General features: G+C 36.4%; 2 protein-coding genes across 4 annotated transcripts; both read left to right on the forward strand.

The window, feature by feature from the left end:
* Positions 1-368: 368 nt before the first annotated feature.
* On the forward strand, positions 369-8993 carry LOC140153116 (uncharacterized). 3 transcript variants are annotated; one of them, XR_011859070.1, is made up of 5 exons: positions 369-457; positions 4929-5052; positions 6095-6169; positions 7394-7572; positions 7931-8993. XR_011859070.1 is itself a non-coding variant. In XM_072175754.1 (4 exons), exons 1-4 carry the CDS (start codon positions 402-404, stop codon positions 7484-7486), a joined length of 348 nt encoding a protein of 115 aa, XP_072031855.1. In that variant the 5' UTR covers positions 369-401; the 3' UTR covers positions 7487-8993. The 3 variants fall into 3 exon arrangements, 1 of the variants encoding a protein (XP_072031855.1); XR_011859071.1 differs by having other exon boundaries at positions 7394-7558; positions 7608-8993; XM_072175754.1 differs by having other exon boundaries at positions 7394-8993.
* An 8169-nt stretch (positions 8994-17162) lies between these two features.
* On the forward strand, positions 17163-18608 carry LOC140152191 (uncharacterized). Its single transcript, XM_072174491.1, has one exon. The coding sequence runs from the start codon at positions 17163-17165 to the stop codon at positions 18606-18608; it is 1446 nt and encodes a 481-aa protein (XP_072030592.1).
* Positions 18609-18925: the final 317 nt, after the last annotated feature.

Here is an 18925-nt window from a genome sequence, read left to right on the forward strand (position 1 = left end):
TGTTTGTCTTAATGGCTTGATTTCTCGCCTCCACCCTACCATGTCTGGACTCAAGAAATTGTACAAAAACGCCCTCATTTAAAAGCCTGCTCATCTAAGAAAGTAACAAGTACTTGATGACTCCTCTTTTTGCTGTTATGTACTTGATCTTGTTGTTAAAATTGTTTACCTAAAGCAACTTTTATTAATTCATTAACATAAATAATATATTATGGTCCATGTCAGATTGATGGAAACCGTTTTATTTCCATATGGAAGCTGCTAGTTCGTTGATTCGTTCCGGAAGTTCATGGTTTATGCGGTATATTAATTTATCAATCAATCAACTGTTTACATTGGAAACCATAGCACGGACCATAGACATAGTCCAAAGCAAAGTAAATCGCTGAAATCTATTAAAAATGACAGATAAATGGTTAGAACAGGAGCTGGAACTGAATCAACAACATGAGGAAATGTAAGCTTTTATGCTTTTATGCAACACGTAATGTGTAAAATTTGTGGCATATGTGTGTGAGCAACAAATCAATGATTTTGAGTAAGCTTAAAAATCATGCAATCATGTCATTGTCATGGATGTGTCCTGTGACTGAGTGTGCATGTGCGTGATGTGACTGCCAAGTAGTATGTTCTAATACTAAAGTATTATTCAGATTTCCTTTTACAAATTAACCATCGCGTATACGTGCGTGACGTCAAGCGTGTGCATTGGACCATGTGCAAAATAATACGCGCTGGACGGCTGGCAGTAGCCAGGTACGCTTAATTTGTAATCTGAATTAGAGTTTAGTAGCAATACTGCATCGATTCGATGTCGGTGTCGAAGTTGAGTTTGAGGGCTGCCAGTGTTTTAATCAGGATTTTTCTTGAGGGAGCCATACTGTAGTGTAGGTAACCCAGGCAAACCTTAGTTAACACATTTGCTAGTCAGCCAAATTCGCCGACAATGTCAATGCATTTTTACATAGAAATTTAAAACAAGTGCCCGAAGAAAGAAACCTACATAAATATGTTTTCTATACTTCACTTGACCCAAATATGTGATTTTTATGGTGATAAGTCACCCGCACATGGAATTTTAGAGGATTTGGATAGCAGTTCCATTAAAAAAAGCTGCTATCATAATGAGACTTAAGATCTAGAAACACCCCCGAAATGCCGTTTTGGGGAATTTTGCTAGCTGAAACTTGTTGATGAAAGTCAATCTTTGACAAGATGTAACTTTGCTACGGAAAGTGCTATGAAAAAATGGTTTTCAGTTTTGGCTTTGTTTACTCAAGGGCTTTAATTTGATATATGAAATGATGCAGTTTGATGGCAAATTTGAATTCACCTAGCATACCTATGTAGTGTTAGGGAGAAGGGGCAATTGTAGTAAGAACAAATTTCGAACATTTGAGGACTTTAGTAAGAACAAATTTCGAACATTTGAGGACTTGTTCTCAAGTTGTAGCAGTTGCCATCCACATATGATAGGGTGTCTTCAGTGTTAATTGTTTTTATTATAAATGTTGCAAAATATTAATATTGACAATTAACAACCTGTTTGACCTCTCCATATATTCATACATTGCTCACCTGTGTTTTCATATCATATTTTGTGGTGAAAAATGATTATGTGTAATTTGCAATCATTTTTGGACGATTTCTTCGTACTGATGGCTAAAGTATGTAACATGTGAATGCACATTAAACACAAAACACATACACAGCACCTGTTGGAACTCACGGTCGGAGGCTGGAGTTTCAATTTTTGGAACTGGGGGCGGGGAGGGGGGGGGGTTTGGGGGATTGAAGAAAATGGTAAAAAAATCTCAATTTCCAGCAGCCAGCATCATGATGAGCATCCTGGGCACCGGGTGGAGTTGGGGAGATGTTTCAAATCTGGCTTTGCCACTGCACTATACATGTAGCTGAGGGCCGATGACACTCATTCGATGGGTGTACCTATGCGTCTACGGGGGAAGCCTTCAGCCCTCGAATTAACCCACGGCACTCATAGCATTTTGCCGTGGGTCGCCATCCCCACTGCCGTAATGCCCTCAAAATAATGTCCTTTACCCAAGGCAGTCACTTGCCGTGCCCTCTAATGAAGTTGCCATCGGTGCCCCAGCCCTGCCCCTTCATTATAAAATCATCTATCAGACTGTTTGTGTGTGTTTTCTTCACTTTTGAGAAATTGCCTTGGTGCCCTTCTCAAATTTTCAACAGTTGCCATGATGCCCTCTTGAAATATTACAAACTGCCATGCTGCCTTGCCTTATCAGTGAAAATCCAAGGCAATTATCAACTTGCCCTAGAAAAGTTGCCATGCCCCTTCAGATCCTTAATTCGAGGGCTGGAAGCCTTGTACTGCTACACAGGGTCTTAGCTAGCCACCCGTCTGGCCGTCATTTTAGACGGCTAGTTTGCTCCTGGGACGGGCAAAATTAATGCCTTTGACAGATGCTATATTATAAATTGTATGTTTTGAGAAGCTAATTGACCTTTTTAGTAGACCCAATTTGTAGAACAAGGACATATCAGCACATATTTGAACTCTTTTAACCCCCAATGGGCTATAGATGACTGGAAAATGTTTTAAAGGTCAATTAGGACAGGCAATTTTATTCAAATGACGGGCAACCCTCAATTTCTAGCTAAGACCCTGCTGCTACATGTTTGAAATTATATGTAAACGTACAACTGTAGTCATTATAGCTGTGACTGTAATGTTATGCCTAGGCTTACACGAGAACTGTAACACGATAGTTATGCATCCGATGCTAGAGTACATTATTATCATTTTCCGGTCGGACAGTGTTGACATTTTTTGCAAAGGATGTTATTTATTCTGTTAATGTTGAAATTTTGATAAAAGTTATTTTGATGAGTCCACTGTATCTTTTGAGCAAAATTTGCCTATTTTGAACAGTCTAAAATTTTGTTGTCTACAGTGTAATTTTAGCAACATTTTTGATGCGATCGCTTGTCGTCATCGGCTGTGTTTACATCTGAACTTCCATTGCTTTACATGGTGTCATGCTTCAGGTACATCCACAGTGAAGATTTTCACTGTGGATGTACTACCAGCAAACAAGCTTTATGGAGACCATCTGAGCCGCGGTCAAATACAAACATAAATATTCTTGTTTTTTCTCGAAACCTAATGGATATATGTTATCCTGAGGATTGTTTTTTTAACATGACGGCCAAGGGACATTGCAGTTATGAACCACTGTATTTTTAATACCGTATTTGAGATACCCTTGGACATTAATTATGGATCTCCACAGATTTTCTTGTCCAATATTCTAAGTAATAATTTCTTCTTTTTTTAAAATTTTGTTATCAGGTGCAATCGTATTTTATATTTATTTGTGTGGTTATTGTACTGAACATGCAGTCACTTGTATATATATTTTTTTTAAATTGTATTTTATAAACCTTTCGCTGCAATACTGCAATATTTTAGTGCATTTAATTGTATAATGATGATAATCCTGAATAAAACTGAATTGAATTAGAATTATAGTCCATGGTGTCTAAACTTATCATAGATCCTGCCAGTAACCCACCCCTTCACGCCACCCACCCACCCCATGTAGTGTTGCGCGTATCACTTATTTCCTAGCAAATAGTCACGACTACGACTATATAATAGTCATGACTATCTGTGGTCAAAATTGGGCTGCAAAAATCGGGTTAAAGATTGTTGTAAATTTAGTATATACATGTATATAATGCATGAATAAAGAAACTACAAGTTGTCACAACAATTAAATGGTAGTGTAGGCTTTTAGTTTTACTTGTGTATATTGCATATTTTTCATGTCAACCACAAATTCAACTACTTTAACTTTCCATGACATTTTTCGCAGTTCATATGTTAGTATTTGGTTGGTTTTGGTGCGGATATCTGGCACTTTTAATGTGATTTTTTAACATAGTTGTGTTAGTCGACTTTTGGTTTTCAATAGTTATAGTCCCAACTACAAGTAATAGTCGCGACTAACGACTATTGGCGAACATTACGCAGTACCCCCATGTGTGGATGTTGATGTGTTCAGGCAAGCTAAGTATATTTTAATGAATCCAATTTCAATTAGTAGGCTAGAAGGGTTGGAATTTTAAGGCAGGTATTTCTTAATTGCTTTCTTTGAACCCTGACTTTTTGAATGCATGGGCCTACAAAATGTACCTTATGAGACGATAACATCTGTCAGCTTGAGGCATAATATGATTACTGGCTGAGTACAAGGTATCATGGGATAATTTATAAAACATTGTACCATATTCAAGTTAGGGAACAACCCAAAAGTTTGATGAAGCCCTATAAACAAAAGTCCTTTCGTTAAAAGGTTAACCCCTCCCCCCTCCCCTCTAACGTAAGTGTCAAATATCGAAAATTCCAACCCGTATTCATTGGGCTAAGGGCCGTCGGTATATGGTCGATGTGGTTGTGGAGGGGTGCGACATTGGTAGGATATTGATCACGTTTAAGAAACAATAATTCTATTTTATTTTGAAATATTTTCTTCATAAAAAATGGACTTGCTGGATTTTCAAATAAAAAAAGAATTAAAGTGTCTTGGAACAGCTGCTTTAAAAAATGAACTTACAAGTTGCAGGTTGCACTCTATATTTATTTGAAATCATTTTGAAGCAACCACTGTAAAATGTCAATATCGTACTTCAGAAAATACTACAATTTTACAATTATATATTAAATCCTTAAAAAAAGATCAACTTTGACCGATATTTTAACTACTTCTTTACAAATGTAATCGGACTTTTTGACCCCCTCCCTCCCTAACGAAAGGACTTTCGTTTATAGGGCTTCATCGAACTTTTGGGTTGTTCCCTTATTAAAGTGTCCCCCTTTTCCATTTCCATACTTAGCTTAATATGATGATGATGTGTTCATTTCATGTGATACTTATTTGCAGACTTGAAAGAAGAGAGGCACTATTGTATCAAGCTGAGTGGCAACTGACCGGGAATCACAAACTGAGTTCTACAATTGCACAACACTGGGTCTATGCTAAACAACGGAATCAGGCTCTAATAGATGTAAGCAACAAATCTGGTTACATTCCTATTAAATTGATTCTCATTTTTCCCGTCACATTTTCGGAAAACTAATACATACATATTACATCAATACCAATGTTGCGACAATGTTAAAGACTGCTTTTGCACCGGTAAATGCAATGATGTTGCCATCTTTCCCCCATTGTTTTGCAATATATACTAGTAAAAAGATTTAAAACATATTTGCTGAACTTTACACAGGATTGATTGTGCAAGAGCACCAAATTGAGGGTTCAGAACCAGAAAGCCTTAACTCACTTAGAACAGCTCTCACAAAATGAGCATAAAGTTGGCAAAATAACTTTATGAGATATTCCAGATTTGAAATCCTTATTTTATACCCTTTAACTTCATACCACACATGTTAGGATGACTCCTTGCTTTGGTCTTCAAAAATCAATATTTCCTCCAAAATTTCTTTGTTTTCTTTTTATTTGTTTCATTATTAATGGACTGCATCTTCTATAGTGTCCTGGTAGCAGGTCATTGTGAGTTACGGCTTTCTGGCTCCCAACCCTCGAAATACTTATAGTTAACCAAGCAATGGTTTGAAGTTTGTTTGTTTGTTTGTTTAAAGGGTTGCTCCGTGTGGAGACACGCTTGGGTCCTGATGGAACCAGGCTCAAACAAAATGCTCAAGCCAGGCTAAAGAGCCTATAAGCATGCTGGCCTGTATGGAAAGAGAAGTGAGAAACAGATTTGAAGACAAAGAACAAGGAAAAGAAGGCCACTCCCAACATTCAAGTTAACAATTTTACTGTCAGCCTTTGGGTCAAGAGAAAGGAAGTGCTTAATCCAATCTCAACTGCCACTGTATGAGGCTTGAAGTAATCTTGGTTTAAATTTAAATGCCTTTGAAGAAATTATGATCACCAAAATAAAAATGTATGTCTTGAAGCTGTTGCTTGCATTCAATTTTTTTGATAAAAATATGTTTTAAAGCATTTGTTGAAAAGAAAAAAAAATTGTATGATTATGACTTTAAATTAGCATTTGGTGTTGTATTTTGCCATCATTGCAGAAAATCAAACATTCTGAAGCCGTTTTCAAGGAGCGTGCATCAATACCTCCATCAAGGGATTTTGTTGCAAGCAAGGTAAGGTGATTGCGGATGCAAATTAGTAAACAAAAAAGTTCACCAAAAGATCATAATAAATAGAGAATTTGAGTAAATATATGTATGAATTATAGATGCATGAATAGATGCTTCATTTAAGCCCTATAAAAAGATCATTTTCTGTGTGTCATATGGTGCGGTATATCATGCACAAGTCCTCTTTTGTTTTTGCGATGTCTCCTGTTCTTTAAATAACATGTAACATCTGGTGAACTTGAAATTGGGCTATTCCATTTAAAATCCACACTACTCCTGTGGAAGATTTAGCTAAAGTTTTCCATAGAGGTAGTATTAGTTTTGATTAGAATAGATACAGTGGCAACTCATTAACACAAACCCTCTTAACATGAAGTTCCTGATAACAAGAAGTATGTTTTACATTCCCAAGCATACATTTCACATGTTATTAGAACTGGATAACACAAACTCCTGATAACAAGAAGTAAAATTTGAATTCTGCACAACTTCGTGTTAATGAGTTTCCGCTGTAATTGGGTAACTTCCATTTGAAATACTTACTCCAGTTGTGGAAGATATAAGTAAAGCCAGAGAGAGGGAGTATGGGTTTCAAAATAATTAACCCCGACCAATTACATTTAAAAACATACTCCCCCTGTGGAAGATATTTCCAAAATCTTCCACAGGGGTAGTGTGGATTTTAGATGGAACAGCCCATTGAATGTTATTTGTGATGACGAGAGAACCATAGGGAAGTGAAAAGAGACACAGACAGCAAAGAAAGAAAGAGAATTTTTTTAGCAAATCAATTTTTATTGTGAAGGGGTAAAAGGTAAGAAAGAACATACCGTATTTATTTAATAATTGGTAAGTCCAACGAAAAAAGTTTGTTTTAGAAACATTTTGCAAAAAGCTATGTCTTTTTTTGAGTAAAACAATCTGATGTGTTATACCAGGATTAATTTTTAGCCCACTATTCTTTAAATTTAGTAACCTCTGAGCACTATTGAGCTTTGCCTGGCATTGGTCAAATGTTGCAAATAAATTTCTTTCCTGACAGTTACAAAAAAAATGCCAAAAATTGACTGATCAGGTAGAGCTACACAGCAAAACTAATTTCACATATCTATGTGCACAAGTTTCTGAGACTAACCTTATTTTTGGTCTAATAATATGATAAAATGAATGTCAAAAGTTATCTAAAACAGAAATTGATTCATTTGTTTTCAATTCTCTACTCTGCAGGAAAAATACTGGCAAACTTTGGAGCAGGAACTTCCTGGGTGGAAAACAAGTGTGAAAGCAGCTAGTAGAAGTAACCCTCCTAGTGCCAGGTGACACCCTTGAAAGGACTCGCAAAGTAACCCACCTAGTGTCAGGTGACACCCTTGAAAGGACTCTCAAAGTAACCTACCTAGTGTCAGGTGACACGTACCCTTGAAAGGACTCTCAAAGTAACCCACCTAGTGTCAGTCCCTTGAGAGGACTCACAATTAAAGCTGCCTTGTGCCCTTGAAGAAATCAACTATACTGACAACCCACCTGGCGTCAAGTGACTCCCATGAAAGGACAAACAATAAAACAGTCTGGAGTGTCCTTGAAGAGACTCATATTGACATTACAGCTGTAGACACCCTTGAAAGGACTCGCAATTAAACCTGCCTAGTGCCCTTGAAGAGACTCATACTGACATTCCACCTATTGGACACCCTTGAAAGGACTCGCAGTTAAACCTGCCTAGTCCACTTGAAGAGACTCATACTGTCATCCTCCTAGTGTCAGGTGACACCCTTGAAAGGACTCACAATAAAACCTGCCTAGTCCACTTGAAGAGACTCATACTGTCATCCTCCTAGTGTCAGGTGACACCCTTGAAAGGACTCACAATAAAACCTGCCTAGTCCACTTGAAGAGACTCATACTGTCACTCAGGTGACACCCTTGAATTGACTTTCAGTGATAATCTAGTAGTGTCAAGTGACACCCTTGATGTGACTTACAATGACATTCTACCAAATACCAGGTGACACTTTAAAGGAGCTCATAATGACATTCCACCTAGTGCCATACAGAAGCCCACTTTTAAGCTGGGTAGTCACCTAGGCACATGTAAGAGTAACAGGTTGAAGATTGGAGAGGTTGATCTCCAGAAGATGAAGATTGAACTTTTTAGCTTTGAGGTGTTTGTGAAGACCAATTAATCTAAACAAAGAATGCCATGTGACACAAGCAGTGGCTGCAATTTGGAAGGGACTGAATTCAAGATCTGAATAGATTTTTTCTTTATACATGCACATAAAGCAGTCAAGTTAGCTTAATCAGTGTGATGTTAGACTCTGGTGCATTGGTGTTTGATGCTAGAGCCCAGGTGCAGTCTCTTTGTTTGTTCTTGTGCGTGTTTGAGCCAACTTGAAATTCCCCTGGGCAAGGAACTAACTGCTTGTTTTATTTTGGTTACCCGTACGAAAACATGGGGCGCTGATCCTGGCTGTGATGGTTTATTGTGGTTTTTATAGGGTGTGCAAATCCCTAATTGTTGGTAAATGATTTATTATGGTGTGTCTTGGGCAGCGGCTATTTTAACATGCCTCCTGGCATGTTCGTGCAGTGTGATTAAAAATCTGTGCATTGAGAATTAAACAATCTGTGCTTAAAATATTTCTATGCCATTGAAGTTTCAACCAGTCAAATTAACAGGAAATGAAGTTCTTCCACGAAGTAAGATCGACTCGCTTATCCTATGTTAAATTGATATTTAGTAGTTTTTCTCTCAGTAAGCGATACTTTTTTTAATCAGTCAAAAACTGCCTTGGGTATAGTCACAATTTAACATAGTTATAATCTGCAATTCAAAATGTTGGCGCAATAGACTTCTTGTTGTTTCTAAGAATATTTTACATGATTGGTCATACGATTAAGAAAATAGCAAATAATAAACATCTTAACCAAACGTTAGTCCACCATTCTCATTATTTTGTGATGTGTCGTATTTTCGCCAGCCCATAGGGCTGGTATCTAATTCTTAGATGGGATTTGTGTACACTAAAGATTAGCTAAGATTATAGCCTTCTATTGGTATGAATTATTTTTTTTACTTCTTGTGGTGGAAATGTTTTTGATGTCTGCTAATTCGATTTGCAAGGAAAAGAAAGTATGTTTTGCCGTTTCAATGAACGAAAACGATTGAGTATTGCCAAAGTTATGTTTGAATTAATTATGACTTAAAAAGTTATCATAGGTTAGGCCTACACATCGTTATGAATTCGGCAGAGTGACGAATCGAGAATTTTGAGTAAATTGAGTTTTTGTATGCTTATGATTATGTTTCAGGTTGTCTTTTATTTCCACCAAAAATTAATGGTAAATCTTACTCACCGACGTAGTAATTGAAATTTTGATTTGGACGAATCGCGCCTAAGTGCGATAAATGAATTCGGCAGAGAGACGAATCGTATACTTAACTGTACAAATCAGGTTGATCTATAGTATTGTATAGCGGGAAACCCTGAATTTTCTATATTACATGTCCTATACTGATATATTTGATACCAACGTATAGCTGTAGGTATCTTCTATCCAGTGATACCAAAATAAGTACAAACATTCCCCACATGATATTGCTGTGGTTTAATAATGTGAGTGCGCCCCCGTGAAATTGGAAAATCCTGGAAAATCATATACGCAAAATATAGGCCAATATTGTTATTTCTGCTTTAAAATCTTCGAGTTTTTGCTAAATATTACATTGATGATTATTTATAACTTTTATAGCAAGTTAAGTCTACATAACCTTAAGACAACCAGTAATTTATACACAAAAGTCCCAAATCAAGAATGCGTGCTATGGTTTACACGTAGTTGAATGCGTATTCGACCTTTCTCTGCGCAGTGATAGAGACATTTTGGCTACAGCATAAAGCCGAATAGCTGTTAAAACGCGGTTTGAGGGATATATTGATTGTTTCAGAACATGCAAGTATTGTAAATAATTCGTGTACATTCACTTCTATAATATACATTTCAAATGAGTGCTCACGAATGTTCTAAATTTTTAAAAGGGTCAATGGAATAGTACCAATATTTTCAAACGCCGTTTACTCAGAACAGCAATTTTGCGTATTCGGCACTCTGCCGTGTTCATAACGACATATAAACATAAACTTGTTCAGCAATCAGCATATCAAAAAAATGACATGGTCAACAATTAGTAATTAGCGGGGAATGATCACTGGACGAGGTCATATCAGTGGACTACTGAGCATAGCATGATGTTTGGTTGCCTGTGAGTGCATGTTGTAGAATCAAAATCTTCATTAATGGACCACATTGAAGTCAAAGTAATTATCTATCCTATCCTGTATCATTTTATGGATAAAAATGACTCAAAATGTTATTGATGATATTATTGCTATCTTTAACATCAGTTTTGTCTTTTCAACGGAAAAAATCCGATGGAAAATAAAGTTTTTAGGGGCTAGCTATAATATTGAACAATATATCCCATATTTTGACATGCACTTATAGAAAATAAATAAATTATTGTCTTACTTTATAAATTATAAATACTCTAAAATGACACATAACTAAAGTGAGGCCACTTTCTATCTTTTTTATTTGATTCATAAAATTACATTCAACAAAATGATTGAAGACTGAGAAAACACACAATGCAGACTATTACAGAATGGATTAGGTAAGATGCCATGTCCATAGCTTTGCAGAAGTTTCGGACTAACAATCAACACATTCAAAAAATACAGTTTAAAAGTGAAGATTGTAGTGAATGATCAGTCCTTTATCATGTGCGTGCCACTATCTACTTTATAGTAAACTATACATTGCGAAATAATATAAAATCATTTTAAAATAAAATGTGCATGTAAGTTGAGTTTACATAGCGAATTAACTAACAACTGCAGTGTATTTCTTGATTTTAATAATAAGCATGGGTAAAAAGCAGTAAAGACAAAAATACAGAACAATTTGGAGTAATGAATTATTAAGAGTTGACAGGAGTTATAGGAGTTAAGGTTTTTTGCTGTTTCAGTGTGCATGTTCTCACCATTCATGGTTTGGTGGACTGTCATGTAACATGGATGTAAGCGTGATCCTAAAAAAAATGCCTTTCACGGTGACCCAAACTATTTACAAGACCTCTTCTGCATTGAGGCTGGCCTTCCCTTTTAAAGGGAATTTTATCCTGTCATAATTAAATAGCTACATAAAATCTATAGACTTTGAAAGTGCATATATTAATGCCTATTTTTGTTTTCACCTATAATCCTGGAAAAAATGTTTGCATAATTTGCCTGTCTTTTGGTATATATCTCTTCCCCCCACTCTCCTTATTCAATGTTGGACAAAGCCATGTTGTCAACAGGTCTGTGAGACCCTCCAACATTGAAAGATAAGGAGTGGTGAAGGGTGAGATATAGGGTCTGTGCTTCACATATAATTTGACATGTTTTTCAGCGAATTTAGAGCATGTTTAATTTTTGCCCCCTGTATGATCATGTACAGGGTTTGGGGTCTTTTTTTAAAGGTAACGGGGTTGAAATATAGCTTGGCAAAACAAATTTTTTGAATTGCCAGCTTTTACGCGAACTTGCCGCTTGGAGGTATTCTAGGTTTTTATTAAAAATGCAAATCCATTTAATTGACTTATCGTTTTTACTCAATGAAAGAACACACCTGTCTCACTAGATTAATGTCAAGTATAGTAAAAAAATGTTAAGGCCTAAGGGAGCACACAGTTTTCTCAAAATAATTTGCTATGTTAAGGGATCTGGAATGAGCGTTTCGACAGTATATTTGGTGTGACATGAGAGCACATCAGACATATCGAATTGTATTCTGAATACGAAGAATGTCTTTCTGATATCAAATAATTTTCATTTTTGAAATTCACGATATAATACAAATTTTATGACAAATTATTAAAATTTGATATTTTTCACATTTTGATATTTAACAGTCCTCGAAGTAAATTTTATAAATCTAATGATATATTCTTAAAGTGTATGTAGCTGGGAGGAAAAGCCGACGATCAATTGAAAACTTTTGACCTTTTATATTGAAGATATGGATTAAAAAAAAAAAAAAAAAAAATCCATATCTTCAATACAAAAGGTCAAAATTTTCAATTGATCGTCGGCTTTTCATCAGACCTACATACATTTTAAGTATAAATCATTAAATTTATAAAGTTTACTTCGAGTACTGTTAAATATCAAAAATATCAATTTTTAATCATTTGCCATAAAATGTTTATTTGATATCAGTAAGACATTCTTCGTATTCAGAATGCAATTCGATATGTCTGATGTGCTCTAATGTCCCACAATAAATACTGTCCAAACGTTCATACCCCATCCCTTAATAAAACTAAGAATCGTAAGTTGCTGTCGAGAATATAGCGCAAATATTCACTACCGTGAATGAGTTTGTCGTGCAATTTTATTTAGATCAATCGTGTACAAAATGTTTTACATGAAAAAAAACAATTCAGTATAGAGGCCATGCAGCCAAAAATGCTCTATTTAACGGTTTCGTAGAACAGAATGATTCAAATGGACAAATCATAATATCAAAATGTTCAGAACAGTCTGGCGAATCAATCATGCCATGTTGTCATTTAACTTGCATGACAAATCAGTATAGGGGCCAGCCCCATGACATTTTCGCGTCGTTGGTCAGATGTTTCAAATGGACAAATCATATGTCAATTTAAAATGTTCAGTAGAGTCTGGAGCATCTTTTCTGCCATGTTGTCAAATGTGTAACCCGCACGTTCTTCTATTCCGTTCCCATGGCATCTGTCACGATATCAATTTTTAAGCGCTCTTTATGCAAAGTCATTGTTCGTTGAATTTTACATACAACCGTATGATAAAACAGGCAAAAATAGTAACTTTTTGCACAAGATATGCAATTTAAAGAGAATTGGCCAATGCTCATTAAAATGAAGCTAGTATATGGACAATATAAGTATGCTCTTTTATTTAATGACATAATATTTGAAAAATATTGTAAGTATCACTTGAGGTTTTGACTTTTAAAACCTACATTTTGGTCAAAAATTGTGCGTGATTAGGTTGATTTCAATAGATTTACCACATTCGCCTTGTTAATAAACATTGAATTGCGTCGTCTGTAATGAAAAAAGCATTTTTAGCGGGAAGTGTTAGCTTTCGTTCGATTATAAAAACTTTTCTGATTGAATGAAGGAAACTATCTGGGTTTTGACAAAACCATCACAGATGCCATATTTTCGCCCACACAGCTCTTATGATGCTATGCACTCAACCGTGCAGTGTAAACACAGTCTGTGTAAGGGCAATGTATTGCTAAACTCACTATGTTTGCACAAATTTGTGCACTCATGTGTATCGAGATAGAAACTGCATAGATGCATTTATAAGCTGTTTTTTTAGAGTATCGTTTTGTAGCCAAACTTTTAGATATGAAGAATTTGTGTCATTTTTACCCCTAAAATGTCACATTTTAACTAGCTATTTCTTTAATACTAAATAGAGTGAATAGAAACTTCATTTTGGTGTGCAGAACACATGACATGGATATTTATTATCTATACGAACAACATCATCACTTAAAGGAGTATTTCGTGATGGCATCCTCTTTTTATGACATTTTTCAGTACATATCCACGAAAAGAGCCTATTCCCAAAATTTCAGTTGATTCCGATTTTGCGTTTGCGAGTTATGCATGATTATGTGCTCCATAGACAATGCGTTGTAATTTCGTTCTGGTATACCAAAACGAAATTCAAATTTCACGATATCTTTGCTAAACGAATTAATCTGCAAGAAATATTTTGTACATAAACATTATGTAGCCAGAGGTTTCAAGTGATATAAAAATCTCAACTTTTTTGGAGAAAAGTGTGGGATGAGGCTGTGGATCACGAAATGCCCTTTTAATTCAATACATTTAATTTATGAGTGAAAATGCCATTTTTTTGGTGCTTTTTGCGCAGTTTTGACCACAAATTTAATTTTTACATCACCAAAAAGTTACATTTTCACCTATAAATTAAATATTTAGTTACTTATAAAAAAATAATAGAGTGTGCATTCCAGTTACCGGGTGTCGTTGTGAAAAGATAAAGGTTATAGTTACTTATAATAGCATGTGCTAATTGTGCTTTCCAGTTACCGGGTGTCGTCGTGACAAGATATGGGTTATATATAGTTACTTGTAATAGCGTGTGCTTTCCAGTTAAGTTACCGGGTGTCGTCGTGAAAAGATATGGGTTTTAGTTACTTGTAATAGCGTGTGAAATTCTAAATGATAAGCAATTTGGCTTTAGATCTAAACATTCTACCTACATGGCTATCTTGGAATTTATTGACAAAATTAGTAATGCGGTTGAAAACAATGAGACAACTGTTGGGATTTTCTTAGACTTGTCAAAAGCCTTTGACACTATCGACCATAGTATTTTATTACATAAACTGGAACATTATGGTTTTAGAGGAAACGTTTTAAAATGGTTTGAAGATTACTTACATAATAGAAAACAGTATGTGTATTACAATTCTTGTAAATCTGAATATAAAGATATAATATGCGGAGTACCTCAAGGCTCCATCCTAGGCCCATTATTGTTCATTTTGTATGTTAATGATATCATAAATACTTCCACCATTCTAAAATTTGTCTTGTTTGCCGATGATACTACTATAACTTCTTCACATAAGGACATTGTGTCCAAATACGATCTTATCACAATGAATTAAAAGAAGTTAACAATTGGTTTAAGGCTAATTATATGGTGCTTGGTACCAATCACAAAACATCACGCGTATTGTACAATTGTATTAGATAATGTAATCCTAGAAAGGATGAATAAGATCAAATTTCTTGGAGTGACAATTGATGAGAATCTAACTTGGAAATTTCATATTAACAACATCTCAAAGAATATATCTAGAGGTGTTGGTGTAATAAACCAACTGAAACATTTTGTTCCCGAGCGAATAATGTATTCACTATACTGTACTTTAATACTTCCTTACATAAACTACGGTATCTTAGCATGGGGCAATACTTGTCAAAAATATTTGGAACAGATTTTCAAACTTCAAAAAAAAGCCCTTAGAATGATATCGAATAGTCACTTTTTAAGTCACTCAGCCCCTATTTTCAAGAATTACAATTGCTTAATGTTTATGATACTTATGATCTCGAACTAAGCACTTTTATGTACTTCAGTTACCAAAGGCCTTCAATAGTTATTTTGTTGAGCAGAGGAATCACCACAGGTATCACACAAGAAACGCTGAAGATTACAAGATCTGTCTAACAAAACAAGAACTGCCGGGCCAAGAAAATGGCATTCGATTGACAAATGCGCCAAAACGGCTACATCAGTAAAACTCTTTAGGTCCCAAATTAAAACAAACCTTATGGAAATGTACACTTAATACCTCTTAGTTTGGATTTAATTCTTGTTTCTATTTTTCTCCCTTCGCTTAAAATTAACTAATCTCTTAGCATTTATACTATATTCACAAACTGTCAGCTTTCTTGTGCGATATACGTGAGCATATGTTATGAAATCTTAATTTGTCTTACACTTATATTCTGCATGTTCTTTATTCATCTTTTTTTTCTGCTTAGCTCTACATTAATGGTATGAAAGAGGGTGGGTTTGTATGTATGTAATTGTTTTTATTAGATAAATTATGAAACTTAGGTTATTAGGTTAAGGGGGTGTTTGTTCAGGCCTTTTTGGCCTTCTGAGCATCTCCTCATTCAAATGTGTATGTTTTGCTGTTATTGTAGGCCTACTGTTGTATTTTGAATGAAATAAAGATGCTTGATTGATTGATGTGATTTTTCGTTGTGAAAAGATAGGATAGTTACTTATAATAGCGTGTGCGTTCCAGTTACCGGGTGTCGTCGTGAAAAGATATAGGTTATAGTTAATTGTAATAGCGTGAGCTTTCCAGTTACCGGGTGTCATGAAAAGATATGTTATAGTTTAATACTTGTAATAGCGTGTGCTTTCCAGTTACCGGGTGTCGCTGTGAAAAGATATAGGTCAAGTTATTGTTACTTTTTTGTTGTTGTTGTTTTGTTTTGTTTTTCCATTTTTATTCACCTGTACTTGGGCCTGGTGGAAAGGAAAAAAGAACATACAGGCATGCTCCACCAGACCCCATCTTAATTACGCAGATACAAAGATACAATCAGAGTATGACAATGAGATTTTTTTAATACTGCCCCACCATGACAACAGGACCCAACGGATACCTCTGTTAAAAAGAGCCTAATGCTGCACACTACCAAGAGTGATGAAAAAGGCCAGCAAAAACAAGTAGTGAAGTTATTGTTACTTTTCGTTGTGAAAAGGTTTTTATAGTTACCTATTTTGAATAGCGTGTACTTTCCAATTACCGGGTGTCGCTGTGAAAAGTTTGTGTTTGTGTCTTCTTTTCTTTTCCTTATTTTGTTGTTTGTGTTTGTTCGGTTTTGTTGTTTGTTTTTGATTTACAAATTTTTTAAATTCCAAATACACTGATATTTAAACTGTGTTTGTTTGTTTATGCTTGTTTGTTATTGTAGTTTCTTTGCTTTCATTTTGCTTTACAAAATATGATCCTGTGTCATATACTGGGGTACCCAAAAAGGTGGTTTTGTTACATTTTGATGTGCAGCTTGGATTTCAAAACACTGTCTCTTGAGTATTCCTTCACTTAGAAGATTCAATTAGGTCTTAAATTGAGGCTAATTTATTCTATATTACTCATGTTTTTAACCTGTTTTAAAATAACTTTTAACTATTTTCTTATGACGTTTGGCATGAAATGTGCCAAGGGTGGTTGAGGATTAGGGGGAGGAGGATAAGGGGGAGGGATTCGTATCGTAAATTTGATCTAAAACCCCCATTAAAAATTTGAATCTAGTAAAAAAAATGTCTTAATGAACTCCCAGACATCTAAACCAAGTAATTAAATACAGAAGGTCATTTAAAAGACTGACCGCATCATGTCCCTGCGTATCCCTCTGCAAAACGAGCAGTTTGTTACACTCTTCAGTATATATGCTCCAACTCTACAAGCAGAACCAGCAGACAAAGAAAAGTTCTACTCTGATCTCCGCAGCTTCTTGCATAGCACTCCTACAGAAGACAAGATCTTTATCCTTGGCGATTTCAACGCCAGAGTAGGTCGAGACTCAGACACCTGGAAAGGAGCACTTGGAAAGCATGGCATCGGAAACTGTAATGACAATGGTCGTTTACTCCTGGAGCTTTGTGCTGAGCAGCAACTTGTCATTACCAATACTATCTTTCAACAGAAGGACAGCCTAAAAACAACGTGGATGCACCCTCGTTCCAAACATTGGCACCTGATAGATTACATAGTTACACGCCAAAGTGACCTTAAAGATGTTTTACACACCAGAGTGATGCCCAGTGCAGAATGCCATACTGACCATCGCCTTGTCCGCTGTAAACTGAACCTCCAGTTTAAACCAAAGCCAAGGAAAGGAGGTCCCCCTAAGAGAAAGATCAGTGTTGGTAGCTTACAGTCATCAGAAATAAAAGCTAGCTTTCAGGCAAATCTCCAGACTCGCATCGAAGGCTCAAGTTACTCCATAGACAGTTCACCAGAAGTGTTCTGGGAACAGTTGAAAACCACCATCCAGCAGTCGTTTGAAGAAGTCCTGGGTTACACTTCCAAGAAAAATCGTGACTGGTTTGACGAAAACAATGCTGAGATCCAAACTCTCCTGGCAAAGAAGAGATCAGCGCTTCAGGCCCACCTGGCCCAGCCTCTTTGTCCAGAAAAGAAAGCTGCCTTCAGAACTGCTTGTAGCATTCTCCAGCGCGAGCTTCGTGTGATCCAAAACAAGTGGTGGACAGACCTGGCACAGAAAACCCAGGTTTGTGCTGATGACACAGGAGACTATGCTGGATTTTATGCAGCCTTGAAGTCAGTTTATGGCCCAACCTATCAAGTTCAGAGCCCATTGCGCAGTACTGATGGAGAGACACTCCTCACGGATAAGGCCTCTATTTTGAACAGATGGTCAGAACACTTCCGATCCCTCTTCAGTGCCAACCGTATTGTACAAGACACCGCACTCAACCGCATTCCTCAGCAGTCGATGAAAACAGAGCTTGATGAGGTTCTTTCACTGCAAGAGACCTGTAAAGCAATTGAGGAGATTGGAAAGGCAGGAGGAGTTGACGGCATACCCGCAGAGATATACAAGAACAAAGGGGAAAAGTCTGACTGCTCCAATTATAGGGGGATTACCCTGCTCTCCATCGCTGGAAAAGTTCTTGCACGGATCCTCTTGAATAGACTGGTAACCACCATTGCAGAGGAACACCTCCCAGAAAGCCAATGTGGTTTTAGATCCAACAGAGGAACTACTGACATGGTGTTTGCTCTTCGCCAGCTGCAGGAAAAGTGTCGCGAATAAAGCAAAGGACTGTTTGTCACTTTTGTGGATCTGACCAAGGCGTTTGATACTGTGAGCAGGAAAGGACTTTGGCAAATCATGGAACGCCTAAGCTGTCCCTCAAAGTTCCTCAACATGATCATCCAGCTCCATGAAAACCAGCTTGGTCAGGTTAGACTGAATAACGACCTCACAGAGCCCTTCCCCATTACCAATGGGGTGAAGAAGGGCTGTGTTCTTGCGCCAACTCTATTCAGCATCTTCTTCAGCATGATGCTCCATCAGGCCACTGTTGATGATGATGACGGTATCTACATTCGCTACAGAACTGATGGTAG

Source organism: Amphiura filiformis, chromosome 5 (genome assembly GCF_039555335.1).
Source record: "Amphiura filiformis chromosome 5, Afil_fr2py, whole genome shotgun sequence".
NCBI classification, from domain to species: domain Eukaryota; kingdom Metazoa; phylum Echinodermata; class Ophiuroidea; order Amphilepidida; family Amphiuridae; genus Amphiura; species Amphiura filiformis.

Bases quoted from the DNA above. Each gene is read 5' to 3' on its own strand.
- LOC140153116 (XM_072175754.1), top strand. From the start codon at position 402: ATGACAGATAAATGGTTAGAACAGGAGCTGGAACTGAATCAACAACAT. The intron at 458-4,928 runs GTAAGCTTTTAT...ACTTATTTGCAG, and splicing joins AATCAACAACATGAGGAAAT to ACTTGAAAGAAGAGAGGCAC. The intron at 5,053-6,094 runs GTAAGCAACAAA...CCATCATTGCAG, and splicing joins GGAATCAGGCTCTAATAGAT to AAAATCAAACATTCTGAAGC.
- LOC140152191 (XM_072174491.1), top strand. From the start codon at position 17,163: ATGTCCCTGCGTATCCCTCTGCAAAACGAGCAGTTTGTTACACTCTTC.